General features: G+C 36.7%; 1 protein-coding gene across 2 annotated transcripts in view; it reads right to left on the bottom strand.

Moving 5' to 3' along the window:
- The window catches only part of LOC121368116 (sodium- and chloride-dependent GABA transporter ine-like), an 89,699-nt gene that overhangs the window by 21,717 nt on the left and 44,621 nt on the right, over nucleotides 1-23,361 (bottom strand). For both annotated transcript variants that reach the window (XM_041492689.1, XM_041492688.1), the window contains exon 7: nucleotides 16,705-16,829. In XM_041492689.1, the coding sequence (XP_041348623.1) occupies nucleotides 16,705-16,829 (125 nt within the window). The remainder of the gene's footprint in view (nucleotides 1-16,704; nucleotides 16,830-23,361) is intronic.

Consider the following 23,361-nt stretch of genomic DNA (forward strand, 5'->3'; position numbering starts at 1 on the left):
ACATGCAATACAAAATAGAGAATAATACATGAGTGGTCGTTAGATACCATTTATCTCACAACAAGTTGTTTTAAAATGTATCTAATGGGTGAAAGCGAGTTTGATATGTTTTTAAATAACGAGTTGTGAGATAAATGGCGGACACAAATGTATTATTCTATTTCTTACATATCCTCAAAAACCAGCTTTTAAGCACATTTTAACATCTTTTTCGACTAAAAGTTATTTACAGCCGTTGCACTTGTTGCTAACTTACGCATCACAGACACATGATTGTCGGGTTAACTATATGTCACAGTGGAATCAATTTCCATTGCAACATTTTTTTATTGGATGTATGGCATTGATGACCTGGTCATCAGCTAGGAGCAGTCAGTCATGTCTTGAAATTGTTAACACACATACGTGTGTAAACAAGTATGTGTTACCGTAAATAACACATGATGTTCTCACCAACTGGGGTGTAAGAATATTATATAACTAATGCTGTGTTTATCTGTGTTCAGAAATTGATATTGTTAAGCTATCAACTTATAAGTATAATTGTTTTCCATTCAGGATCATTTTTGTCAGGAAGTACCTGTATAGGTTCCAATTCATGCAAAATGTTGTATGTTCCTGACAAATGTATCTGTTTTTACTCTTAATAAAACAAAATGATCTTTAAAAAATAATAAAACTTTTAAAAACAATTTGGTTACATCTCCAATTAAATTTTATTATAATATTGACTTGTGGATATTTGGATATAATTATTGTTTTATATTAATGCATTGGTTTTATTTGTTTTCATGTAATTAATTATTTTATTTCCATAAACAGGTAATGAATTACAACAGATTGTGTACCTTTAATTATTTTATTCTTAATGACAAGTTGATTACTATTTTCAGGTATCTTGGCTTGTTACAAATTGCACAAGCATGTATGACACTTGCACAACTTAGTAACAATAGCACTATCACCCATGCGCCGCGCCTGTCCTATTGTTTCCAGCTTGGGTACAGTGTAAGCTGATGTGGTTTAAGTGTTCTTATCTGAAATGATAGCTTATTACAGTTCACTGTTTCCTTAAATACTGGTGTACGTCTGGTATTGTGGTCCACATTATAGTTTGCTCTTCTGGAGTTAATACTTCATTTTAGGCTCAATTTATTGGAAGATATTTCTAGAGAAGATTTAAGGTTAGTTATAGTTAGGTTATTTATTGTTCGGCTACACTATAATAACATATACTTTAATGTAAATGTAATTGACTAAATCATGCTTTACAACAAGTAATTATTATATATTTTCGTATAACGTTATAAACTGTACAGTGTAATATTAATTCTTATTAATTCAGTAATTTGATTAATCTATATCTAAATATGTGATAAACATAATTTAGTATGAATGCAGTGTGTATGTTTGTGGTGATGAACACTTTAGAGATTGTTGTATTTTATTATATATTTTATGAAACATAACGTGTCTGTGTAGTTATTTATTATTGTAATTCTTTTATGCAGATACGTCAATCCTTTTAAGTGTGACCAGTTCCATTTGCCCTGGTGTCACATACTTGGTATGTAATATATTTGTATATGTATTTTTATAATATAATTCTTATTTCAGGACATGTATGTATTTCACATGATTGATAATATCTTGTGTATTTGTGATAATGGAGACATATGTTAAATCATTATTTGGACATGTGAGTGATAATGTATATTATGTATGTATGTATTATAACTATGTCTGTTGTAATCATAAGACATATTTTGTATTATGCAATAATTACTTTAATATGTCATGTCATGTTAAATACTATTATTTAAATGATGGAATATTATGTATTGTGTATCCTGAGATTTATATATGTATAATGAATGTATTGTTATATTGTATTTTAATTATATTGTTACAGGGTGATATAAGAATGGAAACTTGTCAGCCATTAAAGAGCCTTTAACCCAAAACAATGCAGTTGTCATTTGTTCCAAAACGATGATGCTACTACATTTGGAGCCGACGTAGGGACTAACAACGGGCTGACAGATGGTTTGGATGGAGTGTTGACAGTACAGGATTGACCTTCACCCCTCTACAGAATGACGTCCTAACATGAGTATCCTTGACATTTGTGATCTTGACTTTTCGTGAACATTTTAAAGGAATTCCACTCGGACATTATTGTGTGCTGCAGTGTTGACTTTTCTATGGACTTGTGTCATTTGTGAGTTTTATTTTTGTATTTTATGTGATCATGTGATTAGTATTTATTAAGCTCTCAGATAAATTATTTATTTTTATTTTTGCGCAATATTCAAGTATTTTGATACATTTGGACTATATTACTTAGCACGTGCATAATTGTTTATTATATTATTTTTTGTATTTTTCATTTTCTTTTGTTCTTTTGATTATTGTCTTGGCTTTATTTTATTTTCAATAATTTTTGTTTTGTTTGTTTTGTTTTTTTCTTGTGTATATTTACAATGCCTGCTATAATACCTTAACAAATGTTTAACGATGTGTTCATCCGAGCAGATGTGTTGAATGTTTACTAAGATAAAAACAGTAAAAACTATGTAAGTTTAAACTTAAACAGTTTAGGGTGTTAGATCTATAGTCAACAACAGTCAGTTAGTGGTAGGATTAGTTGTTTCAGTGGTATTAGTTGCTGGCTATTTTCTCTTTGGTCTTTCTTATTCCTTTCATTTTTCTTTCCTAAATTTTATATGCACCTGCAATACTAACCATGTAATTAATTGTTTATTTGCAGCATATTCCAGTTTACTCATTGTTTGTTTCAGTGTCATACACAGGATAAAACGGGCTGAATATATTTAGTTACTTGTATTCTGGTGTGATATATCATATTTCTGTACATAATTTTTCATTTTTAGTTTTTGTGAATTTTACGGTTTCACCATGTCTGAACCTACAAGCGAGGAAGTTAGACAACTTGTTTCAGCATTCCAAAAGTTAAAAACATGGCCCAAAGCAGATAGTGCTGAAGAGTTAGTTGAGTGGATGTCTAGCTATGTACAGTCAGCAGATACATCAGGTTCTTCAAAAACTGATTTCCCAACATCCATTACTTTAAATCAACCTCCAAAATTGCCTTTCTTTTCAGGTGACTCCAAGTGCGAAACAGCGTTCGATGTTTGGAAACATCAGTATAATTGTTTATTGAACAATGAATCTTTGTCTCGTAGGGTGTTATTTAGAGTAGTACAGCAGTCATTGCGTGGCAAAGCTGCTACAGTTGCTATGAGTGTGGGACCTGATGGTGATGTAAATGAATTAGTTGCTAAGCTTGAAGATATGTTTGGTAGTGTTGTCCGTGGTCAAAGTCTTCTTTCAGAATTCTATAGAGCACGTCAGACAGAAGATGAAGATGTTACATCATGGGCATGTCGACTTGAGGAGATACTCAACAGAGCTTCAGCCCATGATGGTCTCACGCCTACATCCAGGGATGAACTGCTGCATAATCAGCTGTGGTCAGGACTCAGGGCAGATCTTAGAGACAAGTCAGCATACCTGTTCGACCAAGGTGGAAGCTTTGGAAATCTTCTGAGGTCGTTGAGACGTATGGAAGCTGACATGTCAGAGAGACAGCCAACAAAGAAGACTATTAGTAAAGCTGCCACATCAACTGAGACATCTGAACTACAGGAGATGAAAGGTATGATAAAACAGCTATCAGCCGATGTTGCTAAACTTAAGAACTCTTCTGGTAACTATGCTAAACCTACGACACAGGAGCAGCCACATCGATACTGGAGACAACAGCAGCCACAACAGCCACAATCGCGCCCGTTTGTCGAGCAAAGACAGCGTCAACCACCAAGAGGTGAACCAGTTTGTTTCCGTTGTGGACAACCAGGACACCTGAAGTATGGATGCAGGGTAAGGTTAGACCATTCCCGACATCCTTTAAACTAGAATCAATCTATGGGGATGGGCGACCTGTAGATTATATGTTTAAACGCCCCATTAGCAATCTACAACAAAATGAATCTGATTTAGTTGGATATCCAAATGAGAGTGAAGTAACTGTCAATGGTATCCCAACTAAGGCATTGTTGGATACTGGTTCCACTGTATCCACCATTTCTGAAAGTTTTTATAAAAATAGTTTTCCTGATGTAACCATGAATCCTTTGGATGTCATTTTAAAGATTGAATGTGCTGATGGTCAACAACTTCCATATCATGGCTATATCGAAGTTGAGTTACAAGCAAAGGGTGCTAATGGAATCAAGCAGCCATGTCTTCTATTAGTAGTTTCCGACAGTTCTTATAACATGAATGTTCCAATACTTCTAGGTACAAATGTCCTGTCTACATTTATGGATGAGTGCAGATTACAACATGGTAATCGTTTTCTCCAGGAAGCAGATATTCATACTCCATGGTATCTGGCTTTCAGGTGTATGTTGATTCAGGATAAGGAATTATCCAGACAACATTTTTCTTTGGGTAAAGTGAGAAGTGCATCTTCTAAACGTATCCTGATTCCAGCCAACAGTGAAGTGGTTTTGCCAGGGTATGTAGATAAGCCTGTTGCTTATAGATCTACATGTGCTTTAATTCAACCCACAAAAGGTTCCATTATACCTGAAGATTTTGACATTGTACCAACCATTGTGAATTATAACTGTAAAGACAAAATGTATGTGGATGTTCATGTTACCAATATTACAACTAGAGCCATCAGTATACCATCTCGAGCTCTTTTGTGTGAACTCCAAGCGGTAACTGTAGAAGATATCCCAGGTAAAACATCAGTTTCAGATAGTGGATTTGATTCTATTCTTAAAAAGATGAATTTTTCTGAAGCAGATTTCACAGAAGAACAACTGGAACACGGCAAACATGTTATTCATGAATTTCAAGATATCTTTTCTACAGGTGATGATGATATTGGGCACACAACTGCTGTTAAGCATCGCATTGAGCTAGAAGATGATCAACCCTTTAAGCAGAGACATCGAAGAATTCCACCTGCCATGTACCAGGAAGTGAAAGATCATCTGCAACAATTACTGGCGAATGGTATTATCCGCAGATCCTACTCTCCATGGTCATCCAACATCGTCTTGGCTCGTAAAAAGGATGGTAAACTTCGGATGTGCGTCGATTATAGACATCTCAACGAGAAGACGATCAAGGATTCGTATGCCCTTCCACGGATCGAGGAGATGTTCGATGCTCTCGCAGGTTCCAAGTATTACAGCACACTGGACATGAAGAGTGGATATCATCAAGTGGAGATTGAAGAAACACACAAGGAGAGAACAGCTTTCACTGTTGGGCCATTAGGATTTTATGAGTATAACCGCATGCCTTTTGGTCTCTGCAACAGTCCTGCAACATATCAACGGCTAATGAATGAATGTTTTGAAGGTCTCCATCTCAAATCTTGCTTGATATATCTTGATGATATTATTGTATTTTCAGACACCTATGAGGAACATCTGAACAGGCTTAGACAAGTTTTTCAGCGAATAAGGGAGACTGGGATGAAGTTAACACCAAGTAAGTGTTCGCTGTTCAAGACCAGGATCAAGTTTCTTGGGCATATTGTTTCAGAGCAAGGTATTGAGGCAGACAGTGACAAGATTAAGAAGATCAAGGACTGGCCCACACCAAAGAACCATAATGAAGTTAGACAGTTTCTTGGCTTTGCCGGGTATTACCGCAAGTTTGTAAAAGATTTTGCTAAAATTGCTAAACCCTTGTATGCTTTGATGCCTTCTACAAAGTCCAAGAGAAACAAGAATGTACCCGAGAAACCATGGGAATGGGGAGTTAGCCAGGAAGAATGTTTTCAAAAGTTGAAGGAAGTATTGACTTCACCTCCAGTTCTTGGGTATGCCGATTACACCAAACTCTTTGAACTACATACTGATGCCTGCAGCCAAGGACTGGGAGCCGTTCTTTATCAAGAACAGGGTGGTGTCAAGAGAGTTATCAGTTATGCTAGTAGAGGTTTAAGTAAGTCAGAAAAGAATTATTCAGCTCACCGCTTAGAATTTCTCGCTTTGAAATGGGCCGTGACTGAAAAGTTTCATGATTATTTGTATGGCAACAAATTTACTGTTTATACAGATAACAATCCATTGACTTATATACTTACCTCTGCTAAGCTTGATGCCACTGGTCATCGCTGGTTAGCTGCTCTTGCATCTTATAACTTTGATATTATTTACAGGTCTGGTTTGAATAATGCAGATGCTGACGGGTTATCAAGATTGCCAGGATTACAAGCAAAGCAGGAATCCACACATATAGACTCAGAGTCAGTCAAAGCTGTTTGCAATTGTTTATATGTTCAACCTTTTGTACAGTCTTTGTGTTTATCAGCAGATGTTGTGGATGTTAACCTGAAAGAACCAGATTTCCACGGAATGACAGATCGGGGTTGGAGAATGGCTCAGCAGTCAGATGATGTGTTGAGGAGGTGGATAGTGTTTGTTAGAGCTCAGAAGAAGCCTAGCCGTGAAGATTATCCACATACTTCGGTTCACTCTTCATTACATCGGAGCTTTGACAAGTTAGTTCTCCAAAGAGGAATTCTTCACAGGAAGGTCACAATAGATGGTTGTGATAAACTTCAGTTAGTGCTTCCATCAGCGTATGTAAATGATGCTTTAAAAGGTTTACATACAGACATTGGGCATCCTGGTCGTGATAGAACGTTATCACTTCTCAGAGACAGATTCTACTGGCCTGGAATGTCAGCTGATGTTGAAGACTGGATCAAGAATTGTGACAGATGTTTAAGACGGAAGACCCCAACGAATGCTCGAGCTCCTCTTGTAAGTATTACCAGTACACAACCTTTGGAATTGGTCTGTATGGACTTTCTGACTTTGGAAACGTCCAAGGGAGGTTACCAACATCTTCTCATCATAACGGATCATTTTACAAGATATGCTCAGGCAATACCTACCCGTAACATGACTGCAAGAACAACTGCTGAGGCTTTCTATCATCATTTTGTGATGCACTATGGTATTCCTCTTCGAATACATAGTGATCAAGGTGCCAATTTTGAAAGCAAATTGTTAAAAGAGCTTTGTTTAATTTTAGGAATGGACAAGTCGAGGACCACATCATACCATCCGATGGGGAATGGCATGTGTGAGCGTTTCAACAGAACCTTGCTCAACATGCTTGGTACTTTGAATCCTAACCAGAAGAAGGACTGGAAGACTCATGTAGCACCCCTAGTCCATGCTTATAATTGCACTAGGCATGAGTCGACTGGTTACTCGCCATTTTTCCTCATGTTTGGAAGAGAACCTCGATTGCCGATTGACCTTGCTTTTGGAATTAACACCAATCAACAACACCATTCGTTGACGTCCTATGCAACAGCTCTTCGTGAACGACTTCAGCAGTCATATGAACTTGCGACAGAAGCATCTAAGATTGCACAAGGACGACAGAAGGGAGGTTATGACATGAAGGTGAGAGGTGCAGTTGTACAGCCAGGTGACCGTGTTTTGGTGAAGATCCTTGCGTTTGATGGCAAACACAAGTTGGCTGATCGATGGGAAGATGATGTATACCTTGTTCTTTCTCAGCCTAATCAGGACATTCCTGTATTTGTTGTGAGAAAGGAGAATGGTGAAGGAAGACGGCGAACTCTTCACAGGAACCATCTTCTGCCAATAGGATCTTTGCCAGGTTCAAATCAACCTAGACCTAAACCCAGAAATAGAGTAGTTGCACAACCAGTTGCAACGCCAACTCGGGAAGATGATGATGATGAATCTATTGACTTAGATTCCTCACAGGTGATTGTTTTAGCAGCTCCTAATGATTTAGCAATCATTAGTGACCAGACTGCTGAGATATTTGATTCTGACTCACAGGTTTCTGGTGACGATCAGTTGTCTGCTGAGTCAGAGAGTGTTTCTTCCAGTGGTGACGACCACATACTACAACACTCAGTTCACGAGGACTATAGTACGGGAGAACGCTTGGATGAAGAGGTCGAAGATGGTCTAGACATAGAAACATCTAGAATTGCTACAGCATCTGATGATTCAGATACGCCACCTCAGCCGGAGCCACCACCTCGTCCTACACCACGACCTAGACGATCAACAAGAGACAGAAGACGACCCGAATGGCAAACATCTGGCGAGTATGTCATGAGTCAGAATGTGCAGCGTCCAGACTGGCAGAATAAATGTAAACTTTTGGAACAACTTGCTAAAGTTGGAGTTTTCGAACACATTAGTGATGCCGTGTCTAGGGCAATTGTCTCTATTGTTGATGATAATGATAAATGACGAGGACGCCATTTCTTGAAGGGGAGGAAGTATGTAATAATATTGACTTGTGGATATTTGGATATAATTATTGTTTTATATTAATGCATTGGTTTTATTTGTTTTCATGTAATTAATTATTTTATTTCCATAAACAGGTAATGAATTACAACAGATTGTGTACCTTTAATTATTTTATTCTTAATGACAAGTTGATTACTATTTTCAGGTATCTTGGCTTGTTACAAATTGCACAAGCATGTATGACACTTGCACGGCTTAGTAACAGTGGCACTGTCGCCCATGCGCCGCGCCTGTCCTATTGTTTCCAGCTTGGGTGCAGTGTAGGCTGATGTGGTTTAGGTGTTCTTATCTGAAATGATAGCTTATTACAGTTCACTGTTTCCTTAAATACTGGTGTACGTCTGGTATTGTGGTCCACATTATAGTTTGCTCTTCTGGAGTTAATACTTCATTTTAGGCTCAATTTATTGGAAGATATTTCTAGAGAAGATTTAAGGTTAGTTATAGTTAGGTTATTTATTGTTCGGCTACACTATAATAACATATACTTTAATGTAAATGTAATTGACTAAATCATGCTTTACAACAAGTAATTATTATATATTTTCGTATAACGTTATAAACTGTACAGTGTAATATTAATTCTTATTAATTCAGTAATTTGATTAATCTATATCTAAATATGTGATAAACATAATTTAGTATGAATGCAGTGTGTATGTTTGTGGTGATGAACACTTTAGAGATTGTTGTATTTTATTATATATTTTATGAAACATAACGTGTCTGTGTAGTTATTTATTATTGTAATTCTTTTATGCAGATACGTCAATCCTTTTAAGTGTGACCAGTTCCATTTGCCCTGGTGTCACATACTTGGTATGTAATATATTTGTATATGTATTTTTATAATATAATTCTTATTTCAGGACATGTATGTATTTCACATGATTGATAATATCTTGTGTATTTGTGATAATGGAGACATATGTTAAATCATTATTTGGACATGTGAGTGATAATGTATATTATGTATGTATGTATTATAACTATGTCTGTTGTAATCATAAGACATATTTTGTATTATGCAATAATTACTTTAATATGTCATGTCATGTTAAATACTATTATTTAAATGATGGAATATTATGTATTGTGTATCCTGAGATTTATATATGTATAATGAATGTATTGTTATATTGTATTTTAATTATATTGTTACAGGGTGATATAAGAATGGAAACTTGTCAGCCATTAAAGAGCCTTTAACCCAAAACAATGCAGTTGTCATTTGTTCCAAAACGATGATGCTACTACACAGCCACTAATATTTTATGCAGAAATATATATTTGATATGTAATTACAATCATTATAAAGTCTCTGTTAATCGATGACATCTTTAAAGTCTGAAGTTGGTCGGAATAGTAATTAAGAACACACTCGAACACAGCATTAGAACAGTTACCATGTTAGAGCATGGCGTCGAGGGGAACAACACTTTACTATACTATAGCACAGATAACATTGTACAACAACACCATAAGACTTTTACTTTATGTCTTTCTCTACATATTTTTGTTAATACTTCTAAATATGTATGATAAAATACTTTATTATATACCCATTTAATCTTACTACCACATAGTAATAAAGACCATTCCAACTGTGCAATAAAGAAAAACTTGGGATAAAAACATTATCCATATACTGTCACGAGCGTAGGAAGGTGCCAAAAAGTGTGTGTGTGGGGGGTGGGGGTGGGGGGGGATTGGGGAGGGGGGCACACTTTTATATTTACAGACTTTAACACTATTATAAAGTGAATATAAAGCAAAATATCTGACAAGTGGGGGGGGGGGCACATGCCCTCTTGATCCCCCACCCCCGTTTCCTACACCAGTGACTGTACATTACTGTTTACACAATAAAAGAATTCCAAAATAGAAAAAAAAAAATTAATACAATGTTCTAATACACCCAAAATATGTTAAATACTTACCATAGTTGCACAATAAATAATTAAGTTTAATATTTGTATGGCCATCATTAAATACATATATCAGGGTTGAAAATTAGCAGTCACCCGGTGGGCGACCTTTATTGGCTAAGGGCGAATAAGAATTTTACAAAGGTAGTCCGATGGGCGACCATCGATTTTAGTGTCTGGCGAGTGTGGTACTAGTTAAAAAAGAAACACTGACACTGAATCGAATGTGACAAAACACACCACGTCTATGTTGGCGCGAACTACAGATCTGGCAGCAGAAGACATAGAACACGTTCTATTGACAGCACCAAGATAATTAATAAAGATAAAATTCGAATCTTTTACCCTCTATTGAAAATGAGATTTAATATGTTTAATTTAATGGTACTTTCTAAAGAAACATGTTTATTTATAGCCTCTATTAGAAACATACTTATCTGCCCTTGATTTGCATAGCGAGTAGCGGCCCCAATTAGCCACACAATTATTTCTGGCGCGTTCACACTCCAATCTCTTGCAACAAAGGCCCTTTGTTACTACTGAATTGTGAAGCAACTTTCGAGATTAATGGTATCCCGATATCCCGGGGATACCAGGATTTAATTTTGGATACCAAACTTCAAGAACCCAGTATCCCACCGGGATACCATACAATGTTGTTGGTTTTTTTAATCCTGCTTTTTTATTTTTTGCTAAACAATGAAATTTGTCATTTACTGGTGGAGTTAAGTAACAGTATTTTCGAGCTCGTACCCAGTCTAATGCTATACCATAACAATATCTCCCCCAAATCATACCCAGTCTAATGCTATTGTTTTTGTTGGATGTTTCCTTCTTTCAAATTTTATTTGAGATATTGATTCCACATCTGCAGAAAATTGATACAGGTAGGTTTATCATTAGGCCTAATAATGTCAGAATCACTTATAAATTATTGCTAGATAGTAATTTATGTTAGTATTATTCAAAAATAGATTTCGTTTGATTGCAAGTTTCACGAATTCCACAATTGCGGCGTTGCAATAGACTGGGAACGAGAACAGTGTCATCCAAGTTTGTTACGATGTTATTTATGAATGTTCACGAACTGTGAAGAAAAACCTCATAAATGAACGACAAGCAAATGACAACAAATCGGATGTTGATTGCGCGAACCGTGCACGAGAAAACAAACCGAAACAAAATGTTAACGGTCACGTGGTAGACCTTGTCTGCTCAATTTTTTTTTAAGAAATACGAAAAATGCATTTTGTGGTATTACAAACACCAGCATTACCAGGATTACCAAAAAAACACTTCAGGTGAATGGAAATGTATATTCTAAATAATAAAATGTAAGTAAAGTGCAATTTTATTTGTGAGAAAATGGGTTTAATAGCGAAAAACTACGACGTAATGGTTAACTAGGGTATGTCCCTTTAAGTGGGATACTAAATTCTCAGGTGGGATACCAGATTTTGAAATGTTAGTATCCAACTGGGATACTGCCCCAAATTTTTAATCTCGAACACTGTGGAGTACCGGTAGTCATCGACTTGTTCATTTATTTTTTGATGTTAATAAAGTTTTATATTACTATTATTGTTTGTCAGACTGTGTGCAATCTTCTTCTTTTACAGAATGACTGACTCGTTAAAACAGCATTTTAATGAAGTTTTCATATTTGCAATTAATATTCATGTGTTTGTGTATATATTACTGTGTACGAACGGAAATGTACATTAATTTGACTGAATGACTAGCTGTGATTTTCTGTATCGCTAGCCATGGGCGGATCCAAGGGGGGGACCAGGGGGACGCGTCCCCCCCAAAAATTGTTCAAGTGCCCTCAAAATGTCCAAGTGCCCTTTTTGTTTGTAGAATTTTTTTTTTTTTTAAGTAAACAATAATTATATTGTAGATAAATGAAATCAAGATTTTCGTGTACATGCGCAAGCTTGCAGATATGTGTCTGTGTTATTGAGTCTCAATGGGGCCCCATTGAGGTTCTAACGCGAGTGACGCCAATTTACTTCATTATTGCTAGTATATTATGACGTAGAACTGTAGGAATTCATATTAATTGTAAATATCAAAACTTGTAGTAAGGTGCCCTTTTGACGAGTCAATGTGCCCTTCTTTTTTGGTCCCCCCCTAAAAATATTTCCTGGATCCGCCCATGCTAGCTGCATATACATATACATATACATATATATATATATATATATATATATATACATATATATATATATACAGTCGAACTTCGTTAACTCGAAGTTGAAGGGGATGACGAAATAGTTCGAGTTTTAGGGAGTTCGAGTTTTCAAAATTCGTAAAGCAGACCCCAAAGTGAAACTGCATTGTAGTATTATAACTGTAAAATTATGTTGCAGCAGTGTAGAGAGGGGGATGTCGTCATCGGGGTCAACATCGTCGTCGTCATCGTGTGTCAACTCTGTGTTTTTAACGTCAAACCCAGCATGGCGGAAACAGTTCTTTATCGTAGTTAACTGTCACATTGCACCAAGCTTGCTGCATGAGATTTCATGCATCTAAAACATTTAGTTTTAACTCAGTTTCTGCATCAACAGCCGATATATAACGGAGAATAACCCTCTTTCTGTAAAAGACTTTTAAATTCTGGATTATTCCCTGGTGCATAGGTTGTGTTTTTGATGTGGTGTTCGGTTGCAAAAAGACAAGTTCAACTGATTTTAGACCCGCTATTTTGGGATGGGCAGGGCAGTTATCCACTACAAGGGCGATTTTTCTCTTTGTGCGCGACATTTCTTTGTCTATTTTTTTTACCTAGTTAGCTAGGTATTCAGTTGGTAGTGTTTGGATATTTTTAAAACAACGTGGTTTTACTGACTTCCCTATGATAAGCAATGGCAGTTTGTCATTGCCTGACATGTTGGCAGTAACTAGGGCAGTAAGCCGTTCTTTACTCTTTTTTCCCCCCCTTGACAATCTACATCTTTAAATTCAAGGGTTTTGTCTGTCAGAAGGCGAAATAATTTATTTCTGGGCCCTTCGCCAGATTGCTTGGATGACAAGAAAGCGTGACTATAACCGATCTGGCTATCCCCCCTTTGCCGGGTCCTTCCCCAGATTGCTCGATCTCTGATGTATCAGTTTCTAACATAACTAAATGACTAGTAATGAATCATTTTGAATTCACACTTAAATAGCAAATAACAAATTTGACATGATTCACTCATTTAAGAGAAAAAACAAACAGCGTTAATTGTTATTACAACAGTTCTTTGAAGATTACAAGACTATCCGTACTTTGTGTAATGAGGCCCGCTGCCGTGTACAAACACCGACAACCAAATGCAGGCATGTAGGATCAGTTCGTTCCGCATAGTCAGCGATCTATTATTCTGTAATTACCGCGTGTATCATCGATAGCCAAGACCAGTCGGGACACTCATGCTTGGCTTGGGTGACAATTCATTTTTCTTTAAAGTATTACCGGTACAGTTAAAAGGCTCAGTCACTCCACAAACTTCCATTTTTGGAAGAGCAATACCCCTTAAAATTTTATGGTGGGACCAACAAATTACTTTGAGAGATAGAGTTTTTCGAATGTTCGAAGTTTGAGTGTTCGAAGTCTGATATTACTAGTTTGTATAGCAGTTCGGCCGGGACCGCCATTTCACTTCGAGAGATCGACGTTTTTGAAAGATCGAAGTTTGAGTTATCGAAGGTCGACTGTACATATATATATATACATACATACATACATACATGTATATATGCGTGTGCGTGCGCCTCTCCCCTTGCCACCTTCCTACACCACTGGTATATGTACATAGATAAAACTTTTTTTCAAATGTGCATGTTCGTCTGGGTTGTTTTTGGTTGTGTGTGTGTACTGGTTGTGGGCTTGTTTTGTAGGCTATTGTTTATTTGGGGGCAGATTTGTTGTTTGTTACTGGGGTTTTCTTTGTGAGGGAGGTAAAATTGTTGAGGGGGTTTATTTTTAAAATATTAAATTTTTTGTTTTGCCTGCCACTTACGCTTATAGTCATGTATACAATAATATCTTCATTTTAACATGTTGGGCACCTACCTACCGTAAATAATCGGGGTCGGATCATGCGTCCCCGGAAATACATTGAAAAAAACAAACAAACATAATATAGCACGTGGGGAAGGGGACTGTTCTGATCGGAATATTACATACAGTCCGTCCCATCCTCCTACAAAAATGTTTTGTTGTTTTTGTAAATAATGTAAGTTTGGTTTGACGTAAAAATAAAAATAAAAGTGTTTTGGAAATAACAAAATATACTATTTCTGTGTGTAATTTAGAAAACAAGTGGCTCAGAAATAAATAACTTGTAGTAAATTTCATAGCATGAAAAAATCCATTCCCCATGGGACGCACTATAAAGATACGTTTGTAGGCCCTATTCTCTATTACAACTGTGTTACTGTCACACAATTAATTAAAACTGCAGGTGTGTTTGTATGTTTAATTGAAATTATGATAATTAAGATGAGGCGAGATTGCAGCTTTGAAAAGAATAATTATAATTTTCAAAACAATCAGGGTGGGTGACAGCTTGCTAGATTCATATTTATTAATACTAAGGTGTGTTTGTATGTTTAAATTAAATTATGATAATTAATGTGAGGCGAGATTGCAGCTTTGAAAAAAAAAAATCCAAGCAAGTGACCAAAACAATCAGGGTGGATGACAGCTTGCTGGATTCATCTCAGGGTACAATATTTCACGAGAACCGTTGTTCTGTTCGTGTGTCGGTTATGCAACTTTGAAATCACAAGAACTGCCAATCGGTTACGTGGTGAACTATTACATTCTAAAATTTAAAGTACCATATATCAGTAATGAAAGAGAAAATCAGTTAGTTTTTAAGTACATTTGAACCACCAATGTAGCACAGAACCGTAGTTCAAGTGTTTTAGGATTAGGTAGGCCTAACTTATAGGTTACGAGAACTATATTCACGTTACTGAACAATCGGTTACCTAAGTCAAACTCACGTGAACTGACTTCCGGTTACCTAAGATTTTTAATTATTGTCCCCTGCATCTCCTATATTTAACACATGGTCAGTTATAACAAAATGCAATTTCATCAACTTAATTTTTAAATGTATCGTTCTTTATTTTTAAAGCATAGGTAGGGACATTTATGATGCCAGGGACTGGCATGCATAAATCTCAGCTGAAGATTCACAAACAACTGTGGTCATCAGCCATATTTGCTGTAACCGGTTACATAAGTGGTTAGTGGTTTGGGGACATAAGTGGTTAGGGGACATAACTCTACCTATTTTTTTTCGCGAATTTCTAATAGAGGCTATACTGGATTTCTTTTTCAATTTTTTCAATTTTTTATGTTATTTTATGTTATTTTTTTGAGTTGGTATGGGTTTAAAACTTAATAACATTATATGAGGTCACGTGACATAGTAATGGCGGTGTGCGAAATTTTTTGCTCCCGATTTTTCTGATTATTTATAAGTTCTGCTATTAATTTACAAAATATTTACAAGATATGTTGCCATCTAGAAGAGGACGTGGCTCTGCGGCAGGGAATGGAGGTAGAGGTGGTAGACATGGCATTTATATAATGAAATGCATGTATATATACACCTCCTGTTTTATAATGTATTTACTTAATGTTATTTTGTATGCTCAAGGGCCAGTTGGCCTAATGCAATAAAGAATAATACATTAAAACTTTATTCATTATGTCCGATGCCATATAACTGTAAATAAAATGTGTTGAGTGCGTTGTTAAATAAAACATTTCCATCCTTCCTTATTCATTACGAAGTTAAACGTCAATTCATCGGTTTTATTTAACGCAAACAGTTATTATTCAACAAGAAAGCACTCTAGTTTTAATTTTATCTGTGCAGTTAAATTCCAATGTGATAATTGGAGGGCTAGTTAAATTTGAGAAGGGCCAGTAAGATTTTTTTTCAACTGGCCCTGCTGGCGACCTTGGTTTTTATGTTAATTTTCAACCCTGATATATATATATTTAAAAAAAATTGCTGCTATATGTTCAAGTTTGTGTTGTTTAACGACACCACTGAAGCACATTGATTAATTAATCATCGACTATTGGATGTCAAACATTTGGTAATTCAGAGGAAACCCGCAACATTTTTTCTAATGCAGCAAAGGATCTTTTATGTGCACTTTCTCACAGACAGGAAAGCACATACCACAGCCTTTGTCCAGTTGTGGTGCACTGGTTTGAACAAGAAAAAACCCAATCAGCTGAATGGAATCCATCAAGGTGGTTCGATCCTGCGACACAAGCACCTCAAACGATGCTGCTGTATGCAGACTACACGTAGTTAAATATATTAATCACATTCAAACTGCTCAAATAAATAACAGATTTCACACAAGCTGATTTTAATCTCTGATCTGCAACCCACCTTCTGATATGACATCTTCCACATCCTTGCCCTGCGTGTAAGCAAGGTTGCCAAGGATAGAAAATATTGCAAAGCCTGCCAGGAGACACGTAAAAGCATCAACTGCTGCTAGCGAAAGAACATCTCTGAAAAGAGTAGAAACACATTTAGCTTGAATAATCAGTACTAAGTATATGTATACATAAGAACTGCTTACCGTATATCTTCGCCTATAAGTCAAATTTTTTACACCCAAACATTATTTTATAACTTGGGGGGTCGACTTATAAGAGGGTAAAAACATTTCACCCAAAAATATTACCGTTTTGGGGATTATTTTACAAGTTTTGGCATTGTAACGGTTTTGGTTATTTGAAAAGGCGTGCGATCTCGGTCACATGCCAAGACAACAGTCCACTTAGTTAAAATAACAGTCATCACTAATAGCAAAAATGTAAACAATACTAACTACCTGTTGCCTGAGTTTATTTTGAAATCTGGTCACTGGCATTAATGGTTGTTCAAACAATGTTTTGTCAGTGATTAACTTCATGAATATTACTGAGCTTTCCCTTAAAATAGACTGATCTCTGCAGTTCACTAGAGCAATAGGGACACATATCATTTGGTACAAAAACCAGTGTACTTTCAAGAGTTATCCTCCTTACATGGCGGCAAAACGTGATTAACCGATGATACATGTACTTTCAGTTTTATCGTAGTGATCTGTTGTCAGTGTTTATAAATAAAGTTGTTGTCTTTGCACAAAACCATGCTGTACAGTGTCATACAGTAACAGTCAAACAGCTTTCACTTATTCACAGCTTATTGTGATGAACAAAATGTGGAAAACGAAGTTTGTAAAATAATTTTCTTTTGTTCAGATATTGTACATTATTGTTCTCATGTGCTGAAAATAAGAAATACTTCAATATTTATACGTTGTTTTTCATGGGTCGACTTATAAACGGGTCAATAAAGAAAATACGTTTTCAGGGCTTGAAATTAGGGACTCGACTTATAGCCGAGATCGACTTACAGGCGAAGATATACGGTAATATTAGCCTAATTTGTTGAATATAGATTTAAAAAAAAAATTAATAACAGATTTTTTTTCTGCCTATATCCTTTATGGCAATCTGGTTGAAAGGTACCTACTTTTTCACCTTCATATCTTAATAAATCAAACTAAAAATAAGCCATGAACCCTCTCCACCCACCCCCAACTGCCCAAGTACATTTCCTCAACTAGTCAGATTATACTGTGGCAACCTGTCTCCCTCTTTTTCTTTCTCCGTCCCTCCCTCCCTCTCCCTCTCTCTGTCTCTCTCTCAATAGCTCTCTATGTCTCTATCTCTCTCTCTCTCTTTTACACATTTATTATTTACTTGAGGGTTTTCAGAAAAATTCACATGGAAGATACAAATATTAATAATTATAATTATAGCTCATAAATACAATGTAATAGTGAATAACACTATTCTTAAATAAGTGAAAGTAGTGGGTCAGTTTATCCATGCCATCAATATATTCATTGCTAACTGGTAGGTACTACTGGTATGTACAAAATGTTAAAGAAATTATGAGTAAAGTAAAATGTCAATACACATGCATATGTTGCCAATTTATTACTTGTAACATACACATAAATATACTACCAAAAAAAAAAAAGGGAACGACTGATGTGAATGTAACTATCGTTGACATGCACTGTTACAATACAGTGGCGTTGCATCTGAACGCTTCATCTGATCAAAATATAATTTCACATCATGCATGAACAGCATGTGATGCACGTGCACACAGAAGATCACATGTATGTGTTTATCGTGGAAGTCACAACCACCGATGCAGGTGAGGTAATCACATGCATGAAAATGGTCCCAAGACAATACCTTAATGAAGAGACGAAATGGCGAATTGTCAGTACGATAGAGGGAGGTACGTCAATATGCCAAGTTGTCCGAATGTTTGGTAAATCAAAAAGTGTAATTTCTAGAGTGTGGGATAAGTACCGTCAAACTAGCGGGGTTGCAACGAGACCTGGGCGTGGCAGGCCTGAAAAGACGACACCTCGACAAAATCGTACCATAACATTAATTGCTCTACGCAATAGATTCAAATCAGCTTCTGCTTTCAACCGTGAATTCCGTACAATAACAGGAAGGCGAATTTCAACATCGACCGTCAAGAACAGACTCTACAAAGCCCGCCTGAAAGCGAGGCGTCCTCTGAAGGGTGTGACCCTAACAGCTCACCATAGGCGGCAACGATTACGGTGGGCTAGGCAACACCAGGGATGGACTGTGCGACAATAGCGTTACACCATGTTTACAGACGAATCGAAGTTCTGCCTCAGATTCACAGATGGCAGAAAACGTTGTTGGCGACGTAGCGGCGAGAGATATGCCCGGGCTACAATTCTAGACCATGATCAGTATGGGGGTGGTACTGTCATGGTGTGTGGAGGGATCACACATGACAGGCGAACAAATTTGATTATTGTTAATGAAAATTTGACTGGCCAGAGATATCTGGACCAAATTTTGCATCCTGTCGTTGTTCCAGTGGCGAGAAATATTGGCAGAAATGTTGAATTTCAAGACGACAATGCCAGACCACATTGCGCTCGGATAGTCACCGATTACCTACGACAACAAGGCATACCGCCAATCGACTGGCCCGCTAAGTCCCCCGATATGTCCCCTATAGAGCACCTGTGGGACGTTCTTGGGCGGAGAGTGTACGCCAGGGACCCATCACCCGCCAACGTGGCCCAGCTTGCGGTAGCCCTTCAGAATGAATGGCGGGCAATACCCAGAGCAACCATACGTACATTAATCAACAGTATGCCATCAAGGTGTCGAGCATGCATTGCTCAAAATGGTGGACACACCAGATATTGATGCCCCAAATTGGTTTTCCAGACGTTAATCGAAATAAAACATTCACTATCATTTCACCCGTTCCCTTATTTTGTGTCGGTAGTATATGTGGTCTGATGATGAAATTTTGTTTTATTTAATAAACATTGTTGGGTTTTTTTAACTTAAAGAACAAATGGAATTTAGTTCTATTAAAGTTTGGTTTGTTTAATGACACCACTAGAGCACATTGATTCATTAATCATTGGCTATTGGATGTCAAAAATTTGGTAATTTTGACATATTGTCATCAAAGGAAACCAGCTACCGGGTACATTTTTTCTAATGCAGAAAGGGATCTTTTATATGCACTTTCCCACAGACAGGATAGCACATACATATACCTTTCATATACCAGTCGTGGTGCACTGGCTTAGTTCTATTGATGACTCTCACTTAATTGTTTGACTATGATATATTTGTAGAGCAAGTCTTGTAACAGATACAAGAAACAATGTATATCAAAATAAAATGTATGTGCAAGCCAAAGAGGTACAAAAGAAAGTATTTAAGATTAAAGTTCTGTTAGGAACTGATAAAATATACTCAACAAACTTTAAGAGCCACAAGATGTTTTCAAAAAATTTCTTTAAATACAGTAAATATCCTGCCCCCCCCCCCCCCCCCCCCCCCCCATTCTTCTATTGTAGCTATGTCTCGACATTGTGACATGTTCTTAAATTTAATGATTTGATTTATTAATCATTGGCAATTGGATGTCAAACATTTGATAATTTTGACATTATAGTCTTAGATAGGAAACCCACTGCATTTTCCATTAGTAGCAAGGGATCTTTATTATGTACCATCCCACAGACAGGACAGCACATACCACAGTCTTTGATATACCAGTCGTGGTGTATCGGCTGGAACGAGAAATAGCCCAATGGGCCCACCGATGGAGACCAACTGCACATCAGCCGAGCACTTTACCACTGGGCTATGTCCCTCCCCCTGACCATAATGTTAAGTATCATTTTTAACCAATGTGAGGCAAATCATAGCTGAATGGGCATTTTGGTAGTCTTCATAAATGCACCAAAACACCATTGAAAGAAATGTTTTATTTAACGACGCACTCAACACATTTTTGATTTACGGTTATATGGCGTCAGACATATGGTTAAGGACCACACAGATTTTGATAGGAAACCCGCTGTCGCCACTTCATGGGCTACTCTTTCCGATTAGCAGCAAGGGATCTTTTATTTGTGCTTCAAACAGGCAGGATAGCACAAACCATGGCCTTTGTTGAACCAGTTATGGATCACTGGTCGGTTCAAGTGGTTTACACCTACCCATTGAGCCTTGCGGAGCACTCACTCAGGGTTTGGAGTCGGTATCTGGATTAAAAATCCCATTCCTCGACTGGGATCCGAACCCAGTACCTACCAGCCTGTTGACCAATGGCCTAACCACGACGCTACCGAGGCTGGTTAAAAACACCATTAAGTGCATGTTTGCATGTTTGCATGTAGCGTGGGTCAGATTTGATACACTTGCAGGTTGTGTGATGGGCTGATACTAGCATCAAAACGTGCTAAATCAGGGGTGGCATGGCCATACCACTTTTGTGTGTATATGTGTGTGTGTGTGTTATATTTGTTATATCTTTGAAAATGTCTGTACAAGTAATTCGAAAGGCGAGTCTGGCAACCACGAGCCTCACCACTATTTTTTACATTGTGCTGCCCCTGTAAATAATATGACACTAACAAAAAATTACTGGTACCTAAGATTTATTAGCTCTTACTTATTTTTGTTGGGTATATGTGTCCATTTAACTCATCACATCTTAGAAAAGAAACTAGGTTAAGAAACAACATTTAAAAACCAATGGAAACAATGTAAAACTTGAACAAATAAAAAAGGAAAAAAATACAGTAAAACTCTGCTATTGTGACCATCGGTGTGGCTTATTAAAATTTGTCTTAATAGTGGGGTGGTCTTAATACCGAATTACCAACATTAAAAATGATGATTGTTTGGTAAATATTGATTGTGAATTTTACATCCCACCATTCTTTGCTGTTGTCGTCAGCAATGTCAAAACTAATTAAACTGGCGATGATGGCACATTGATATTTACACTGAAATACAAGAATAATCCAGTGTCAAAACCTGCTTCAGTTATCACAAAGCTCGGGCCCCGTTCTTTTTCTTAATTATAACACAATACAGATTAACAACTGTCTGGACAAATGATACCCTCTCGACTTTTTAGGACATCCACTGCCCCAAAGGTAATACAAACACGTGACTTCTGTCTCACTTAAAAGATTGCCACTAATCGTTGCATTTGTTGTCAGTTTTTGTAAAAAATAAAGTACTAGGATGGTATTGCATTAGCTTTCATAAAAATAACAAACATGTTACTCGGTGTAACTGTTACTTTTCAACATTACTGTATGCATGTTATACAATAAAATAACTGTGCGTCATACCTTCCAGAATTTAACAATAACTTCCTAGTTTGAAAGTAATATCTTAAAGTTTGTCTTTCAAACTAAATAAATATAAAACTATTTCATTGCTAGTTTGAGCAACATTGTACCTGCAATTAACTTTTAACACCATAGCGTGGACAGCTAGGAAAGATTTTACAGCGTTATTTGTTTATTGCTTATGTGATATGACAAATAAATGCTGTGGTCGCATTTGTGGAGGTCCAAATGCACTGAAAACGACCACTGGGTCTGACTTTACTGGTCGTAATCTGTAATAGTGGGGTGGTCTTAGTACTGGAGTAGTTTTACTATATAATAATACAGAAATATTCCGGTCTTTATAGTGCGGTGGTCTTAGTACTGGAGTCGTTTTACTATATAATAATACAGAAATATTCCGGTCTTTATAGCGCGGTGGTCTTAATACTGGAGTCGTTTTACTATATAATAATACAGAAATATTCCAGTCTTTATAGCGCGGTGGTCTTAGTACTGGAGTCGTTTTACTATATAATAATACAGAAATATTCCGGTCTTTATAGCGCGGTGGTCTTAGTACTGGAGTCGTTTTACTATATAATAATACAGAAATATTCCGGTCTTTATAGCGCGGTGGTCTTAGTACTGGAGTCGTTTTACTATATAATAATACAGAAATATTCCGGTCTTTATAGCGCGGTGGTCTTAGTACTGGAGTCGTTTTACTATATAATAATACAGAAATATTCCGGTCTTTATAGCACGGTGGTCTTAGTACTGGAGTAGTTTTACTATATAATAATACAGAAATATTCCGGTCTTTATAGCGCGGTGGTCTTAGTACTGGAGTCGTTTTACTATATAATAATACAGAAATATTCCGGTCTTTATAGCGCGGTGGTCTTAGTACTGGAGTCGTTTTACTATAAAATAATACAGAAATATTCCGGTCTTTATAGCGCGGTGGTCTTAATACTGGAGTCGTTTTACTATAAAATAATACAGAAATATTCCGGTCTTTATAGCGCGGTGGTCTTAGTACTGGAGTCGTTTTACTATAAAATAATACAGAAATATTCCGGTCTTTATAGCGCGGTGGTCTTAATACTGGAGTCGTTTTACTATAAAATAATACAGAAATATTCCGGTCTATAAAATATTGGTCTTTATAGTGGAGTGGTTTTAGAACCGGGGTGGTCATTAGGTGGGGTTTTACTGTATATAAATTAATGGAAATAAAAAAAGGATAAACTGTAAAGTTATTATAGGCTGTTTGAAGTTAGCATGTTAATGACATTCAATCCCACATTACTGACTTTCACTATTAC

Source organism: Gigantopelta aegis, chromosome 3 (genome assembly GCF_016097555.1).
Source record: "Gigantopelta aegis isolate Gae_Host chromosome 3, Gae_host_genome, whole genome shotgun sequence".
In the NCBI taxonomy this organism is placed as follows: domain Eukaryota; kingdom Metazoa; phylum Mollusca; class Gastropoda; order Neomphalida; family Peltospiridae; genus Gigantopelta; species Gigantopelta aegis.